The sequence below is a fragment of the Vombatus ursinus genome, unplaced genomic scaffold (assembly GCF_900497805.2).
Source record: "Vombatus ursinus unplaced genomic scaffold, bare-nosed wombat genome assembly UNPS02014848.1, whole genome shotgun sequence".
Lineage (NCBI taxonomy): Eukaryota > Metazoa > Chordata > Mammalia > Diprotodontia > Vombatidae > Vombatus > Vombatus ursinus.
In genome coordinates this window covers 6,873,390-6,893,423 of record NW_020954626.1, presented here as the reverse complement: position 1 = coordinate 6,893,423, position 20,034 = coordinate 6,873,390, and the positions used below count along the sequence as shown (strand labels likewise).

At 35.3% G+C, this 20,034-nt stretch overlaps 1 protein-coding gene across 2 annotated transcripts in view; it reads left to right on the top strand.

Moving 5' to 3' along the window:
- DNAAF4 (dynein axonemal assembly factor 4) overlaps positions 1-20,034 on the top strand; it is a 96,793-nt gene that overhangs the window by 72,053 nt on the left and 4,706 nt on the right. The window contains exons 7-8 of one of the 2 annotated variants that reach the window (XM_027840879.1): positions 7,238-7,391; positions 11,055-11,160. In XM_027840879.1, coding sequence (XP_027696680.1) covers positions 7,238-7,391; positions 11,055-11,160 — 260 coding nt within the window. The remainder of the gene's footprint in view (positions 1-7,237; positions 7,392-11,054; positions 11,161-20,034) is intronic. The other variant, XM_027840880.1, reaches the window with a different exon arrangement.

Sequence of the window (20,034 nt, the reverse complement as noted above, 5' to 3'; positions counted from 1 at the left end):
AAATTGAGGAGGGCCTATACTTACTAGAAAAGATTAATTTTCTTGTTCAATTTTATTTTATTTTCAGCTCTGATTTATCTCCCTCCCGCCTCCCTTCCCCCATCAAGAAAGCAAGAAAAACAAAATCTACTTACAAATATGTGTAGTCAAGAAAAACAGCTTTCCACATTAGCCATATCCATATATGTATGTGTATATGTACATATGTGTACATGTATATGCATATATATACACTTCAGTCTATAGTCTTAAGTCCATTCACCTCTGTCTGGAAGTGGGAAGCATTCTTCATCATGAGTTCTCTAGAATTATGGTTGGTCATTGCATTGTTGAGGGTTTCTAAGTCTTTCAGTAGTGTTGTTACTATATGAATTGTTTTAATTCTACTTACTTCACTTTGCATAAGTCTTCCCAGGTCTCCTCTGAAACCATTCTTGTCATCATTTCTTATAAGGTACAGTAGTATTCCATCACATTCATATACCATAATTTGTTCAACCATTTTTCAAATGAAATACACCCCCTAAGTTTCCAATTCTTTGCTATCACAAAAATGACTGATAGAAATATTTTTATACGTGAATCCTCCTCTTTTTCCTTTGATCTCCTAAGGGTGCAGACCTAGCAGCAGCATTGCTGGGTCAAATGATATGCACAGCTTAATAGCTTTTTGAGGATAGTTCCAAATTGTTATCCAGAATGTCTGAACCAGTGCTCCATTGGCAGAACATCATTGTATCTCTCTAGTCCCGCCAGTATCTGCCACCTTCCTTTTATGTCAGCTTTTCCAGTCTTAGGGGTGTGAGGCAGTATGTCAGATTTATTTTAATTTGCATTTCTCTAATTATTTAGAGACATTTGTCTAATTATTAAGACTTAGAGCATCTTCCCACATGGCTATTGATAACCTGGCTCTCCTTTGAAAACTACCTATTCATATCTCCCTATCATTTATCAATTAGGCAATCACTCTTAAGTCCTATAGATTTGAATGAGTTCCTCATACATCTTAGAAATGAGACCATTATAGAGAAAATTACTCCCAAGATTTTCCCCCAGTTTCCTTATTCTCTTCTAATTTTAGCAGCATTGGTTTTGTCAGAAACTTTTTGGTTTTATGTAATCACACTTTTCCATTTTATCTCCAATGAACCTTTCTACCTCTTGTCATGAACTTGTCCCCTATCCATGAATCTGACAGGTTATTTTTTCCATGTTCCTCTAATTTGTTTGATGTACATGTCTAATTCATGTACCCATTTGGATTTTGTTTTTGGTATGTGATATGAAATGTTGGTCTATACCTAGTTTCTGCCATATTGCTTTCCAGTTTTCACCAACAGTTTTTGTCAAAAAAGTGAATTCTTGCCCCAATAGTTAGGATCCTTGGATTCATCGAACACTAAGTTACTGTGCTCATTTATTTATCTTTATTCTGTACCTAAATAGTTCTGCAGATTAACCTCTCTATTTCTTATCCAGTACACCAAATAGTTTTGATGATTATAGGTTTATAGTATAGTTTGAGATTTGGTACTACTCAGTACCTTCTTTTTTAAATTCTCTTTATATTCTTGATCTTTTGCTCCTTTAGATAAATTGTGTAATTAGTTTTTTCTGTTGTTGTTGTTGTTTGTCCTTTGTTTTCAAAGAGGACCATGATATCAGGGAGATGATGCCATGACATGCAAGTGAATTGGATTTAAGTGAGGGAGGGCTGTGCAAAGTCACCAGCCTCACTTTCTCCTCCAGAGCCATCTGGGTCCAGTGGCAAGATATAGATCAGGACAACTAGAGATGGTCCTGGATGCAGTGGGACACCTTGGACCTTTTAAGCTAAGGCTTCTATGATTTGTTCTTTTACCCATTCATTTTTTAGGATTATGTTAATTTCCAATTTTTAATCTTTGCTTGAGAGGCCCTTTTTGAATATAATTTGTATTACATTATGGTTGCTAAAAGATGCATTTAATATTTCTGCTTTTCTGAATTTGTGAGATTTTAATGCACAAATATACTGTAGTATGCTAGAGCCTACTTACACAAAACATACATTAGTTCACCATCCTCTTAAGTGCCCTGCAATTTTGATTCTTCAGAGATTTTGGTGTTCTGTGATTCAGAACCACACGGCAGCACCAGGACACAATTTTTTTTATAAGTTGCATGTGTATGTGCCACTGAGAAGTTTGGAATGATAATAAGTTCTGGCCTGGGGCTGCCATGGCTGTAGTGCCTTGTCCCCTCCCTCTGCTGTTCCTAGCACCTCATTCATGCTTGTACAACAAAGGCAGCACAGGTTCCAAAATGTCCGTTGAAGTAGTTTGCCAGGAAATCAGTTGTGCTGGGAGTTAATACATAGCCTCAGGTTCTCAAATGAATAAACAACTAGAAGGTTGACTTTCACAAGTATAGTCCACAAAAAGACATGCTAGAGTCATTTTTTGTAGGATGTACTTACTATGGGTCTTGTGCTCCACATGCTGTAAAAAAAAAATGGATTTATCTATTATCAAGCAAATATTTGTCCTTGGGCCCTCCTGGCATGGGCCCCATCTTGATGTGTACTTTTCAGTGTGGAGGTTATATATCTAAGTGTATGTATATACATATATGTGTGTATACATGTACGTATGCATGTATATGTTCTCGTATATAATACATATTTTATATCACAAAAATAAAACATTATATTACATATAACATTGTTAACATGTATTTGTTTATATGTTCTGTATGTATGGTATATGTTACATATGTAATATATTAAACCATGTGACATTTTGTTATATAAGATGACATATAATGTAGATTATATAGCATTTCATATACATATATACACATGTATATATATATATATATATGTATACATATATTTACACACTTCTGTATGACCTTCATAGTGCTAAAAGATTTATGGAGAAATATGGAATATAGGAATGCTTGAGTTACATGTCTCTGCAGACAGATGAAGAGGGACACAGTATTGAAATTCATTTTCCTTGTAATGCTGAAGCCATAGAAATCCATAAAGTTGAGTTAACCATCTTTCCTATTATTGGTTGGAGCTTTAATAGCATTAAAAGAACAGGAATTTGGAAGATTCCTCAATAAATAGTCTTTTTTTCCCCCAATTTTGTCCAGCTCTTTATGACACTATTTGGGGTTTTCTTGGCTAAGATACTGAAGTGGTTTGCCATTTCTTTCTCCAGCTCATTTTACAGATGAGGAAACTAAGGTAAACAGAGTTAAGTAACTTGCACAGGGTCACACAGCTAAGAAATGTCTCAGGCAAGATTTGAACTCAGGAAGATGAGTCTTCCTGACTCCAGGCCCAGAACTCTATCCACTATGCCACTTAGATAAATAATAATCCAATAAATATCTATTGGGTCTTTATTAATCTCTTATGGTTTCTTCTAATTTCTGTCATTGGGGCCAAAGATTCCATTATAGTTACTATCATGAATCCCAGGAAGAAATTTATAGATCCTTTGAACATATAGATAAAATGTTCATAAGCATTATAGAACAATTAGACCCTATATCCTTTAGCAATTACTTGAAGAAATGCAATTAACATAATGTTTGGAAGACATTCCATCTAGCTATTACTAAATGCTATCACAGAGCTCTAGAAGAATGTATTGAATATGAAGTTTTTGTTTTTAAATTATGCTTAGTTGAGCCAATATCAAAACTAGCAAGACTGTTCAGTGAGTTATGCAGCTAAAGTACCTAGTGTTCATTGAAGCTTTGATTTCTTAGGAATGCCATCTGTATGTACTCATATACTCTAAATGGGGTCCCAGCCTAGTCTTTACCAAAATATAGTTCCTAGTCTTTGGGAATACGGGGACTTCAAAATTAATAGAACTGTAGAGTTAGTGTCAAGATGAAGGGATATCAGGAAAAAGTACAGCTTAGGTCCTCCACTATATGTTCACCGCAAAGATCTAGAAAATGTACCAGATAGAATTCTGATCAAGAAATCTAAGAAAAAATCATGAGTCGTTTTTCCAGTCCTGATTGGCTTAAGGAGATTGATCTGTGGACACTGGGGATGGGGTCTGGCTAGGGGTGCGCCATGTACCAATTCCCAGGGATTGAAAGAGTGCTGAGACTGGGTATGTAGTCAGGAAGCATCAGAGCAGGAAGAGATCCCAGGGGGTTACTGAACTAGCACAGTGTACAGGAACAGGTACTATCTGGCTTCCCTTACCCACATATCCAAATTGGACATAGAAGGGGATCTGCACCTAGAGGTAGCAGTGAGTTCAATTTATGCCCTAATACATGGTCAATTTTGTGAAGATTCCATGTACACCTAAAAAAAATTAGGTATATACTTGTTTCTGTTCCTATTCAATATTCTCCATAGGTCAATCATGTCTGACTTTTCTAAAATTCTATTAAGGTCCTTTCTTCCCTCCTTCCTTCCTTTCTTTTCTTTCGATTATTTTTTTTTGTTAGATTTACCTAAGTCTCGGTGGTATGGGTATAAATTGAGGTCCCTACTATTATAGATTTATTGCTTATTTCTCCCTATACTTAATTTAATTTAAGAATTTAGATCTACATGATTTAGCACATATATGTTTAGTATTGATAATTCATTGTCTATGGTACCTTTCAGTACAATATAGTTTTCCTGGTTATTTTTTTTAATTAAGCCTATTTTGCTGTTGCTTCATATGGAATTACGATTGCTACCTCTACCATTTTTTTTTACTTTAGCTGAAGCATAATATAGCATTCACCAGTCCCTTATTTTAACTCTATGTGTATCTTTTCAACTTCCATTATGTTTCTTATAAATAACATATTGTTGGATTCTGGTTTCTAATCCATTCTGCTATCCTCTTCCATTTTATGGATGAGTTGATCCCATTCACACAATTATGATTTTTAATTGTGTATTTCTTTCTATCCTATTCTTATTCTTTCCCTTCTCTTTTTTTCTTAACCACCTTGAAGGGTTCATTTTACTTTTGACAAATTTCTCCCTTGATCCACCCTTCCTCTTATCCTCCCTTCCCTTTTTCTTAACCCTTTTCTCAGTTTTCTCTTTAGGTGAAAATGTATTTCTGTGCCCAACTCTGTATGTGTGTGTGTATTCCTCTCTTCTTTGACTAGTTCACATAAGAGTGAGGTTTAAGTGTCACACCCCCAACTTCTCCTTGTTGTATGAACTTCTATGCGCGCACCTCATTTATATAATGAGATAATTTCCCCTATTCTTTACCCCTTTACCCCTTCCCCAGTGTATTCCTCTTCCTCTCCCTTTCTTCTTTTGAGATAATCAAAAGATAATAGAATCTCTCCCAGGCCTTCTGTCTAATTAAATTCCCTCTATGATCCCTGATACTGATAAAGTTCTGAGGGGATTACATGTATTATCTCCTCATATAATAATTTAAGCAGTTTACCCGTTTCTGTTTCTCTTAGTTCCTATGTTTGTATGTTACATTTTCTACTCAGCTCTCTTCTTTTGATAAGGAATTTTTGAAAGTCCTTTATTTTATTAAAGAGCAACTTTTTCTCCTACATGTAGGCTTATACTCAGTTTTGCTGGATAAGTTATTCTATATTGTAAGCCTAGATCTTTTACCTTCTGGAATATCATATTCCAACCTCTCCACTCCTTTTAATGATTGATCAATTGATTGGTAACTCTTGAATCTTGTGGGATCTTGACTATGGCTTCCTTCTTTCTGACTGCTTGTAGTACTTTTTCTTTGAACTGTGACCTCTGGATTTGGGCTGTAATATTCCTGAGAGTGCTCTTATAGGACTTGGGAGAATTTCATTGGTTCAGGGGAACTTAAGTTAAGGTTTGACACAGACTAAGGTGATTGGGCTAAAAACTGTATGCCTTATTTTATTTTTTGCATTAAGCTTATTTTGAAGCTGGTAATAGTGAATTTTTTTTTTCAAAATTAGTTAATATAAGTCATTGCAACAACTTTGAAGACTTTCCCAACAGAATCAGGTTTTATAAAATCTATGTGTGTAAGTCACACTAAATTTGATTTATGTTTAGGCCGTGACTCAACAGTGATTTCATCAAAATCTTCTGCTGCTTAGTAGGTTATCATTTACCATTATCTTTTTCATTAGTTTATTTTTAAAAGAATATATGTGGTGCATATATAATATCACAAACATAATGCCTCATTCAATGTCATCTTGCTTTTATTTTTTGTTTAAAATAATGATGATTGACTTTGTGGGTCCAGTATTAATGGTTCTACATTCCATTATTGCAAATAATATTGGACAAATATAACTAATGTTAGTCCAGTGCCTGGCATGCATTATATGCAAAGGGATAGGTTCTTTAATAAAAGCTTATTGAGGTGAGCAGGCAGACTTCAGAAAATCCTGGAAAGACTTGCATGAACTAATGCTGAGTGAAGTGAGCAGAACTAGGATAACACTGTACATAGTAACAGCAACATTGTGTGATGACTGACTTTGTTAGATTTAGCTCTCCTGAGCAATGCAATGATCTAAGACAATTCCAAAAGACTCATGATGAAAAATGCTATCCACATCCAGAGAAAGAACTATGGAGTCTGAATGCAGATCAAAGTGTACTGTTTTCTCTTTTTTGTTGTTTTTTGGGTTTTTTTTTTCTTTCTTGTGGCTTTTCCCCTTAGTTCTGATTCTTCTTTTGCAATATGCCTAATGTGGAAATGTGTTGAATATGATCATACATGTATACCCCATATCATATTGCATGCCGTCTTGGGGAGGGAGGTGTAGAGGGAGGAGGGAAAATTTTAGAATTCAAAATCTTATAAAAGCAAATGTTGAAAATCAAAAATAAATAAAAAGATAAAAATGCTTATTGATAAATGCTATTAATGGTATACATTCCCATTGTACTTCTACTTTTGGCAAAATATTTTCCTTTTCATTATTCTTCATTATATCCTCGTTAACTAGCAAAGTTCTTTGAACATATTAAGCACTTATATGTTTATTTTGAGTTGTATTCCCAAATGTGTCATTCTGATACTTTTAAAGGTAACTCAATAGACCTTCACATTTTGTTTCACTTATATATTGGGCATTCCAAAAGTCTTGGTGCAGTTTTTATCTTTTTTATTTAAAGAGAATTTCAAGAGCATTGACCATCTTAAAATTAAATATTTATTATGAATATCTTTGTATTCCTAGTTAACCTAAGTGATTTGTTACTTATTGTTCCTTTTAATTTTCATTTCATTAGCAAATTGTTTGGAACAGAAAACTACCTGGCAGCCATTAATGCTTATAACTTGGCAATTCGATTAAACAACAAGATTCCAACTTTGTATCTGAATCGTGCTGCTTGTCACCTCAAACTTAAAAACCTGCACAAGACAATTGAGGATTCTTCCAAGGTAGATTGTCATAATAGTTTATGTTGTTAATTTTCTATTTATTTATAGCTTTTCATGATAATTATATTTCATGATAATTTTAAATAATTGAGTTTGCTAGAACTCATTAAATATTTTAAAAAATAGAGTAAAAGCTGATGTGTTTTGGAGGTCTCACACTTGTTAGAAATTTGCTGATCTATGAAATCAGTAAATCTATAAAAGTAACACGTATTTTTTTGTATTGACCTATCTTTTTGTGAATACAGATCAAAAACTTGTCTGTAATTTATAGCCTTTGGGAATTGTTGATGTTTTAAGAGGTCAAGTGACTTGCCCATGGTCACATAACTAATATATTTTATTAATATCATAGGATAATAAATTTTAGAGATAGAGGAGATCTTAAGGATAGATAGCTAGTCTTTATTTTACAGAAGTAAGTTGATCTGTTAAGGTCACAGGGGTAGTAAATGGCAGAGTTGGGATCTGAATCCAGGTCCTCTGGCTCTAAATCCAGTGTTCTTTCTACTTTGTTATGCATAGAGGTAGGACTTTAGCCTGGGTTTTCAGGACTCTGAGGCTATCCCTCTACTACACAATGCTGCTTCTCAACAAAAATACGTGTGTGTGTGAGACTAAGTACTTCAGCTACTTAATGTTCAACACATATTGAATATCTCATATGTGCATGACACTGTGATGAAAAAAAGACATTATCTTTGTAAATTTTCGAAACCCATTTGGGAATACTGAAGTGTAGAATGTAACCCCAAATGGGGTCATGAAGAGTTGAACACAACTGAAATGATTGAACAACAACATAAAGTTTCTTAATGTACAGTAGAAATTACTTTATTTGCACCAGTATTAGGATTCATCCAGGCCCATCTGGGCTCTGGAAAGCAGCCAAAAACAATTCTTCTGGAATAATTTTCTTTGTTGGGGGGTACAGCTGGAGAACAAGTTCTTTGTTGGGGGTGGGGTATGCTACTTCCTATAGGCTACAAAGAAATCTACCAGCCACATTAATTTCTCTTCTAGAAGCAGCTGGCCTGTATGTCAAAACAAATTGACCCATGTTACATCTCTGATCTACTTGAAAATGACCCAGTAGTTCATAGTCATTTGGTCACCAAAGATGACGATGGAAACAATTTGCCATATATGTAGCATTAAAATCCTAATTAGAGATATGGTCACAAGCTGCATTTTATATTTGTAACATAGTAAATGTTTATTATTATTAATTGAAATTATTGTGCCACACTTTTGTAGAAAAGTGTTATATTACCTGCCTTATCAATTAACCATATGATAATGTCAAGTTTTTGTCATGTGTATCAATGACATTAGTTTCACAGTTTCATACATCTAGGTAATATATGAAGCTATAAATAACTTTATTATTTTTATCTCAATCTATGCATTAGTTGTTGGAAAATTACAATTATATATAGACATGATGTGATTCACTCTCCCTGTTTTCCTGAGTTCAACAGGACATATACAGAATAGAAACTGCTAGGATAATTATTAGTTTTCCTTTTCTCTGGTTACAGTCTGGCGGATATCTTACTGTCTGCCAGGGACTGTGTTCATAGCAGCCATTTCATTGCTGGTCAGACTTATTAAATTAACCATTTGAGATTCCAGAATAAAGATATATGCAGAATGAAAACGTGCGTCTGGAACAAAATATACCCTTGTTGAATATTAATAAGTGATACTGTACTCTGCATTTAAGCATGTCTACCACAAATGATTTTATTTAATTTAACATTAATCCATATTCAAGCCATTTTTAGTTTGAGGAGAAAAATATACTAACTAGCATAATTCTCCCATGCTCTGTGACAGGATTCTCTGCTTCAAGAGTTTAGGTATCATGTATAGGACTCTTAAACAAGGAAAAGATTCAGAATGTATCTTGGGTTAACAGAATTTGTTGAACAACCCAGTTGCCATCTCATTCCTCTTGGACCATGTCCCATGAGAGAACCAATGCTTTTCCATCCCAATAATCTGTCTCATTTGTGAAGCTATGTTCAATAGGAGGTGGTCAGAGTGCCAGCGTTGGGTGGAATGGAAGAAGGCACTTCCCCTGGGGGTAGACCCTAGTATTCCTACAGGGGATATAAAGAGGAGATTGCCCTTTAATCCATTCACTTTTTTTCTTTTTCCTGACCTATTGCCCACCTTTGCAAGGAGCTTTTCCCAGGAGTTGGGAAAAGACTTTAGAAAAAATTCCTTTAGAAAAAAATATTATCAGTTTTAATGGAAATAAAAGTTTAAATATGCTTCCAAACTATATATCAGGAGAGTTAAAAAAAAAAAGCAGGAGTTGCACTGATGCTATCAAGAAAAACAAAAATAAAAATTCCCAATTTCAAGCAGATAAACAGGGAAACATTATTCTTAAAGGAATCATAGACAAATAAATATCTACACTGAACATATATGCACCAAATGATATAGCATCTAAATTCTTAAATGAAAATTTAACTGGATTGCAAAAAGAAATAGTAAATAATTGTCAGAAATTTTAATGTTCCTCTCTAGAATGGCACAAATGTAAGAGAGAATGAAAAAATATAGAATTGAACTATTGGAGAATTTAGAGCTAAAAAGAATTACAGTGACTGTCAAATGGGAACACTAAAGAATTTAATACATGTTTTTCAGCCCTACATGATACTGTAATAAAACTATGCAAAATGTTAGGGTATAGAATATTTTAAATAAATGTAAAAAAGCAGAAATGCTAAACACATCCTTTACAGACCATAATGTAATAAAAATACTAATTAATATGTAGAACACAAGCAAAAGATAAAGACTTAAATGGAAACTTAATAATGACATTCTAAATGAAGAATGTGTCATAGAACAAATTATAGAAGCAATAACTGTGTAAAAGAGTATGATGTTGATGAAAAAACATTCCACAATTTCTTGGATACAGCTTAGATGCAAAAGAAAATATTTATCTCTGAAAACATACATTAACAACATACAAAAAGAGGATTAATAAATTGAATATGATATTTCATTTTGAATATGATTTCTAGTTTTAAAAACTAGAAAATCAACAAACCAAACAAGTTTGTAAGAGCCCACAGATTCTAATATAGTTCACTGAAGATCTAATGATAACGGATTTGAAGTTGGAGTTAAAATCCAAGCTCCACCATTTATTAGCTGTGTAATACTAGCTAAATTATTTCCCCTCTCACAGACTTAGTTTCCTCATTTACAAAATAAAGAGGTTGAACTAAATGATCTGTGACCTCTTCCAGTTCCGGGTCCTATGATCCCATGATGTACCTTATTCTATCAACGGAGCAGCACAAAGTAACACAAAAGGTTACAAATGGTGATTTTAACCCAGCTATAGAATGAAGACCCCCAAGACTTATAGTTAGATATGTTTTGAATCATAAACCATATCATGAAAGAAATGTTCATGTTAATGTTAGCTTTACATTCTGAACAACTGAGGTTGTTAATTTATGTAATAAAGTTAATTTCTCTCCTGTCCAGGTGAATGAATGGGGATAGTGTAGCCAAAGGTAGTATGAAGATTTGAAGTTAGTTTTGAATTTAGGCTTTTGGCCAGGCTTTTGTTCAAGTTTATATGGGAAATTCTTGGTCCCCATATTCATTATGTGGTTTTTTCTTAAGGCCCTGGAATTACTTACACCACACGTTGCAGACAATGCAAATGCAAGAATGAAAGCTCATGTGCGGCGTGGAACAGCATTCTGCCAACTAGAATTATATGTAGAAGGTAAGTATTTGATTTAGTAGAATTGGTCTTATTCCCGAATTAAATCTTGAATTATGTAAATATTGATTTTAGAATAATGATTATTCATTTACTTTTTGTAGTTGCCAACTTTTCTTCAAATACATTTCAGTTCAATTTAGTTTTTTAAGAAAACAAAATACAAATGAGCAAAAAAATTTATAGAAAAATATAGATAATAAAAACATAGATTATAGCCAATAGTTATTTAGCATCTTTCTACAATGCAAAAATACAAAGAAGGAAGTACTGGGCTTATTTGACCATAATCTATATATATGTGGTCAAATTGGATACAGCAGAAAAATTCCACTACTCTGATTTGCCATATGGTTACTACTTTGAAATGCTTGATTTGAGACAACTGCATCTACAATTTAACCCTCTATGTATAGACATGATAGATGTGAAGAAATTAAATTATTATTCACAGAAACTCAGGTAATCATAACTGGAATTTATTTATATGGCACTTTATGCTTTACAAAATGCTTTGTATACATCATCTCATGTAAGTCTCACAACAACTCTTTGAAGGAAGAGACTATAGGTCTTAGTGCCCCATTTTGCCAAAAAAGGAAATTGAGGGCCAGAAATTTGCTAATGGTCACAAAGCTAAGTATCAGAGGTATGATTTGCAACCAAATCCTTGTGACTTCAAGGCCAGCAGTCTATTTATCCTATGTTGCCTCCACCAACCCAAGGCAAAATTCTGGAAGAAGCAAAGTTTCACTTTCAGAATGCTCTTCCTCCTAGACGTGGTGTGGTTCAGTGGAAAGTGCATCAGACTTGATTTCAGAAAGGCATGGGTCACAGTATGACCTTGGGTAAGTCATGTAACCACTGGTCCTCAACTTCTACATGTCTGAAATAAGGTGACGAGATGGTCTGTCAAATTTCTTCTAGTTCCAGTGCTATAATCCTAGGATCCTATGGCCCTTTTCCTATTTGGGATGTGGTACAGTGGAAAGAGGACTGTACTTAGATTTGGGAAGAACGGGGTTCTACTGTGACCTTAAGCAAGTCGTTTAACTTATCTGGGCTTCAGTTTCCTCATCTCTAAAAGGAAAATAGTATTTGTATTGCCTCCCTCAGAGGGATGTTGTATAGAAAGCACTGTGTAGACTATGAAGTGATGATAAAAAATGTTAACTATTAATATTTTCTTTCTCCACCAGAGGTAACCAACCCAGGTAATCTGTCATTCAAATCCTACTCTCATACTGCCTCCCATTTTCTTTCATGTTATCCAGTTGAAATTTATCTGTTCAATAAACATTGATTAAGCTTATACCGTGTACAGGACACTGTGGTAATTGCTGAGAATACTAAGATTAAAAAGGTCCTTGTTTTCAAGGAACTTACAATCTAATTTCAAAGAGGGAATGAATCTCACACATGAAGTAGGTATCATATAAGGTAGACTACTATAAGGTGATGGTAGAGAATACTTAGAGAGGCTTCACGGAGAAGGTGGTACTAATGTGGGTCCTGAAGGAAAAGGATTTTAATAGGTAGAGATGAGGAGAGAGTATATTCCAGGCATGGAAGGTGGCCTGCATCAAGGCATGGAAGCAGGATGGAGCAAAACAAAATCAGAGACAACTTAAGAGTAGAATGAATAAAAACTAGAAAAGTAGGTTAAAATTATTTGTGGAGGATCTTAATTTCCAGCCTAAACAATTTCTCCAGTAGGGTAGTATGGAGCCACAGAAGGTTTTTGAGCAGAGATTAGACATGTATTAGGAAGGTCAGTTAGAGAGGGGAGAGGCAAAAGGCACGAAAACGAGTTAAAAGGCCATTTAAGTTCAGGTAAGAGGTAATAAGTTTTTGAACAAGGATGATGACAGTGTAAGTGGAATAGAGGGAAGACATTTGAGAGATTGGGGAAGTAGACTTGAGATACATTGTGGGGGAGGATTTGACAAATGAACATAGGAAGAACACTTAATTTCTATTCAGAAGACCTATGCTGAAACTCTACCTCAGCTACTTAGTATTTTGTGTGATCTTGAATAAAATTTCTACCTCTCAGGGCAAAGGGGAATAAACTTTTTACAAATGTTATCTCATTTGATCTTCACAACAACTCTGCAAGGTAGTGACCATTTTACAGATGAGGAAATTGAGGCACAGTTTAAGTGACTTGCCCAGCATCACACAGCTAGTAAGTATCTGAGGCCAGATTTAAACTTTTATCTTCCTGACCCCAGGCCCAGTGCTCTATCCACTGTACCACCATCTATCTCTGTTCCTTTGTTTGTACAATGAGAGGATTCAGCTATTTGATGATATCCAGCTCTAAATTCAACAGTTCAATTCCACAAGTATTTATTAAGTGCCTATTCTGTGCCAGGGTCTGTGTTAGGTGTTGGGGATGCAGAAACAAAAAAGAGGCAGTACTTGCCCTCCAGGAACTTACAGTCTACTTGAGGGAAACAATATGTACACAGATAGACCAATAAAAAAAAATAAATACAAAGTAATTTCAGTGGTGGTCAGGCACTAACAACTTGAGAGAGTCAGGAAGAGCCTTGTATGGGAGATGGCATTTGAACTGAGTTTGGGGGGGAGTTAGAGGTTCTAAGAAGTGGAAATGAGGAAGGAGAACATTTTGGGCATAGTAGACAGCCTGTCAAAGGCACCAAGAAAGAACATGGAGTGTCCTGTGAGAAGAACACCGAAAAGTCCACTTTAGTTGGATCATAGAGTACATGAGATGAAATCAGTCTAGGAAAATAAGTGGAGATAGGATTTGAAGATCTCTGAGTGCCAAAGGAGATCCTAGAGGCAACACAGAACTACTAAAGCACCTTGAATGGAAGAGAGATATAGTCAGACCTGGGATTTAAGATCATTTTGACAGCTGTGTTTGTGGATCAGAAAAGGAAGAGGCTTGAGATAAGGAGACCATTTAGTAGACTATTGCAGTAGTTTAGGTTATACAGACTTCAGCTGGAGTGGTGGTTGTCTAAGGAAAGAGAAAGGGGATTCATATGAGAGTTATTACAGATAGAGGTAGAATCACTAAGATTTGTAAACTAACTGGCTAATAGAGGGAGATGGAAGAATCAAGGATTGCTGGAAAGATACAGATGTTGAGAAGACTGTGTGTGTGTGTTTGTGTGTGTGTGTGTGTAAGAAAAATAACTGAGATTTGGAGTAGGAATGGAGAGGTTGGCTATCAAAATAAATAGGGAAATTGCAGGAATTCTGTGAGATGTCAGAGTGGGATCCCAAGAAAAATCTCAGTTCCCCTCAGGACACAAATGAGATAACAAAACACTCAAATAAACAGGGTTAAAGAAGTGAAAGGGGGGCAATAAAAGATTTTTTTTGGTAAGGAAAAGGAAAGTATCAAGCAGAAAAAAAGACTTCAGTACTATGAACCAATTATTAAGGACTAAAATAGAGTCACCAGAAGGAAAAAATGAATTAAATTTAACAATGACCTAAGAAACAAAGCTGTATCCAATATAACACACACAAAAACATTGAAAATGGAGGAGGATCTGGTTATTAGTAAAGAAAGAATCAATATCTATATAAAGAGATCTATCATCAATAAGAACAGAATGTCAAATTGACAACAAAAATTAACAAGGAGAAAGCAGTGGAAAATTTGGATAAAAACATGAAATCAATAGGAGATAAATTTGTCAAGACTTGAATGCAAAATTTGCAGAAGCAGCTGACCATGTAGCAAAATAGTATTAAAGGTCTCAATTGGAAAAATAAAAAAGCTGGAAAACTACAGTCAGACTTGACAGCACGAGACAACTGAACTCAGAGATACCAGTAGTTGTCAGATTACCTGAAGAAAAAAAAATGCCAAGAGTTTAACTACTACTTGTCAAGGAGTTACTCAAGAAAATTTCCCAGGAGTAAGATCAAGACATGGAGTAAAGATCAATAGAATTTAACTGAAATTTTCAGAGACAAATACCAGATTCAAATCACCCAGACACATTGTTATTAATTTCCAGAGCTTGATCAATAAAGATTTAATAAACATCTAGAAGAAAAACATCACTTATCAAGGAACTGTTGAAGTTTAGAGGTTTAGGGGTCCTGGGACTCCAAAATCACAACACGCAGGTCTTGCCTGAATGAATTTGACCCAAGCCTTCTTTCAGCCAAAGTCAAGGTTTATTAAAGATCCGCCATATTGGCTAGACTCTTAAGAAATATGAATGTTTGTGAGCTATTGGCTAGATTTTAAGAATCTGCTAGGTTCTTAAGGAATTTGAGCATCTTAATGGAGACAAGATGAACCTTATATACAGAAAGACTGTGGAGGGGATCTAGGAGTGGCCAAGTAGTTTGGGGTGACTGGAGGAGAGGTCTGAGAGAAGGGGTATCTTGATGGGAGTGGCAAGTAAGCTGGGGTGACTGGAGGAGAGATCTAGGGAGGATCTTGATGGGAGTGACTGGGAGGTAGAATGGTGTCTAGATAGGATCAACGGTAGGAGATGGGGGTGGGGGGGACACATCCATAAGGGTAACAGAGAATTGGAAGACTGCTTGTAGGTGATAAGGAAAGGCCAGTTGATAGGATTATAGCATTAGGCAACTCTAGCGACTTCCTTGTGGGAAAATCCTGGGCTTTTCCTCTTTGGGGTCCAGATCCCAAAGCCATGGTCTTTTCCTCTTACGGGTTCAGATCCCATCCCCATCATTCCCCCCTCAAATGAATGAGACCTAAATTCTATTGGGTAAGGGGCAAAGGTCTCAGCTTGGGCCTGTACTCTGTCAGAACCATCACTGAAATAACAGGATTATTAATTCATCATGAGAAAACACACAAAAAAGCTAGAATATAATTTACAAAAAAAAAAGTCAAAGGAAAGGAGGCTTTATCCCATAATCTTTTATCTTGCTAAGCTAATATTTGAAAATAAAAAAATATACATTTTAAATTCTCTATTATATTTCCAAGGAAAAAAAGAGAAATTACCTTAAGGTTTTGATATCTAAATTAGTCCAAGAACAATCTCTAGGTAGTTCTTAGGAGGGGAAAAAACATAAGAGAAAGGGATACTTGATATGTAAATCAAAAGCAACATTCATGTGAAGCCAACATCAAAACTCTCAAAAAAAAAAAAAACCAGGACAAAATATAAATGTTGCTCGGAGAGAACAAAAATTCAAAAGAATTATAGAGATCAGTAATCTTGAAGGGTGATTCCATGTAAATGTTACATGGCTAGCAAAATAAGAAATAGTGGGGGGCAGAAGGGAAGGAAACAGATTGAAAAAGGGACATTAGAATAATAGAGATACTAATGAAGATTGCTTGAGCTAGCCCAAGAGAATGTAGAAAGAGTTGACAGAACACTTAGGGGGCAAGAGGAAGAATATAAACCATTGAAGGAAACTAAAAGGAACATCCAAATAAGGAAAGTGAGAATCTGGAGATGGCAATATAATGAAGCTAAAGGAGGTGATAGTATCAAAGTGGTTGATAGCATTAAATGCTATGTAAGGTTAGAGGAGAAAAGGGCAAGATGGATGCCTGGAGGCCAGAAGGCAGGTAGATCATTTCTCACATACCTATTCCAACAGAAATTTGAAATGCATACCAAACCAAATAATGGTCAAGAAATCCATTAAGAAACTCCATAGTAAGTTATTTCATCTACCTCATAACTGCACAGAAGCTGATGGTCAGTAGGAAAGGGAGATAACAGAAAAAACATTACCAGTATAAGCAAACAAGCCAGTAGTCTCCCAGCGTGACCATAAATGAGGTCAAAGACGCATGTAGCCTGCAGGGCTCTGTGTTCTGAGACAGCAAGAACTGAAGAAAACCTCAAGAATATACTAGAGTAATCATAAGCCCCCAGACTAGTCGGAAACCCAGAGGGGAATCTTCTACATCACTTGGTGCAGTAATAACCAGTGTGATACAGCAATACTCAGACCAGGACAGGCTAGGTGCTCTGAAATCCCTAGTATTCTGTTCTGAGATGCCATAGAGGGCCTCAAGATCTAAATCTTTGAACCTCAAAAGTCCAGAGGTGGGAATTGATCCCAGGAAGAGGAGGTTAGCACAGGAACCCAGGTAATCTGGGTTGTGACCAAGCAAGGCTGACTATCCCACCCAAAAGTACAAGGAGAAGAACTTGGTCCTGGTACAAAGCCCCATTTTAGGAACTAAAGTTGGAGAAATGAGTAAGCCAAAGAAGATACCAGTATAAAAAATTATTATACAAGGTGCCCCACAAAAGATCCTAGAATGGGAGAGTCACTCTTTAACAACTGCAAGCAGGGGCTGAAAGGAAAAAATGGATTGTCCACATTTACTACATGAATACCTAGAATAAACAAAGCAAGAGGGAGAGAAAAAATGAAATAAAGGCTCTGAAGAATCGGAAGAAGAATAAATAGCTTAGAAGTAAAAGTGACAAACTCTACCATAATAGATTAAAGAAATCAATGACTATATGACACAGCAATCAAAGATTGAAAAAATAGAAGAAAATGTAAGGTATTAAGCTACTTTACTTATTCAGTGCCATACCAAACTACCAAAAATTATTTAATAAAGCTAGAAAAAATAATAAGATTCATTTGGAATAACAGAAGGTCCAGAATATCAAGGGAACTAATGAAAAGAAATGCAGGGGAAGGTGACCTAGCCATCTCAGATCTTAAATTGTATTATAAAGCAGCAATCATCAAAACAACTTGGTACTGGCTAAGAAATAGAGTGGTGGATCAGTGGAATAGGTTAGATATGAAAGACAGTAATCAATGACCATCCTAATCTACTATTTGATAAACCCTAAGAACTCATTATTTGACAAAAACAGCTGGGAAAACTGGAAAAGAGTATGGCAGAAACTAGGCATAGACAAAAATATCACACCATATACCAAAATAAAGTCAAAATAGGTTCATGATTTATATGTAAAGGCCGATATCATAAGCAAACTGGGAGAGCAAGGAATAGTTTACCTGTCAGATTTATGGAGAACGGAACAATTCAAGACCAAACAGGAGATAGAGAACATGATGAAATACAAAATGAATAATTTCGATTACATTAAATTGAAAAGTTTTTGCACAAACAAAGCCAATGCAACCAAGATTAGGAGGGAAGCAGAAAATTGGGAAAGAATTTTTACAACCAGTGTCTCTGCTAAGGGTCTTATTTCTAAAATATATAGAGAATTAAGTCAGATTTATAAGAGTACAAGTCATTCCCCAGTTGATAAGTGGTGAAAGGATATGAACAGGTAGTTCTCAGATGAAATTAAAGCCATTTATAGTCATATGAAAAAAATGCTCTAAATCACTATTGATAAGAGAAATGCAAATCAAAACAACTCTGAGGTACCATATCACATCTATCAGATTGGCCAACATGATAAAACAGGAAAATGATAAATGTTGGAAAAGATGTGGGAAAATTGGAACACTAATGCATTGTTGGTGGAGTTGTGAAACGATCCAACCATTTTGAAGAGCAATTTGGAACTATGCCTAAAGGGCTATAAAAATGTGCATACCCTTTGGCCCAGCAATACAACTTCTAGGTCTGTATTCCAAAGAGATCATAAAAATGGAAAAAGGGCCCACATGTACAAAAATATTTATGGCAGCTCTTTTTGTGGTGGCCAAGAATTGGAAATTGAGAGGATGCCCATCAATTGGGGAATGGCTGAACAAGTTGTGGTATATGAATGGAATACTATTGTGCTATAAGAAATGATGAGCAGGCAGATTTCAGAAAAAAAAACCTGGAAAGACTTGTATGGACTTAATGCTGAATGAAGTGAGCAGAACCAGGAGAACGTTGTACACAGTAACAGCCATGTTGTACAATGACTTTGATAGACGGCCCTTCTCAGCAATGCAAGGATCTAAGATATCTCCAAAAGTCTCATGAGGGAAAATGCTATCCACATCCAAAGAAAGAACTATGGAGTTTGAATGCAGATTGAAGCATAGTATTTGCCATTTTTTTCCTTCTGTTTTGTTTTGTTTCTTCTTTCTTGTGGTTCCTCCTATTAGTTTTAATTCTTTCTTACAACATGACTGAAGTGAAAATATGTTTAATAGGAATGTATATGTAAAGCCTATCTCAGATTGCATGCTGCCTTGGGCAGGGAGGGGAGGAGGGAGAGGGAGAAAAATTTTAAACTCAAAAGTTTTTATGGAGTCAGGAGGACCTGAGTTCAAATCCGACCTCAGACACATAACATTCACTAGCTGTGTGACTCTGGGCAAGTCACTTAACCCCAATTGCCTCATATAAAAAAAAAGAAAAGAAAGAAAATGTAAGGTATATGATTAAAAACAATCGCCCTGGAAAACAGGTCAAGTAACATTGCCTGTCTGAAAACCACAATTTTTAAAAAGCCTGGCCACTATATTTCAAGAAATAATAAATTAAAACTGCTCAGATCTCTTAGAACCAAAACGCAAAGTAAAGATTAAAAGAATCTTCCAATCACCATTTGAAAGAAAAAGCCCTGAAGGAAAAGTCTCAGTAATGTCATAGCCAAAATCCAGAGCTCCTAGATCAAAGAAAAAATAACACAGGCATCCAGAAAGAAGTTTACTACCAAGGAAGCGCAATCAAGATCTCAGGAGCTGGCAGGTTCTACCAGAAGTGAAAAATCTTGGAATACAAGATACAGAGGGCAAAAGATACAAGCTTGCAACTAAAAATGACATCCCCTGAAAAGCTGAGTATCATCCTACAGGAATTGTTTTGCTTTTTTTTTTTTTTTTTTTTTTTAAAGAAGTGAGACCCTCTGTTATTAAAAGTTTCTTTGACTAGTAAAAATTTGCTTACTATCTATGGTTGGGAAAAACTAGGCTAGAGAATTCACTTCCAGGTAATGT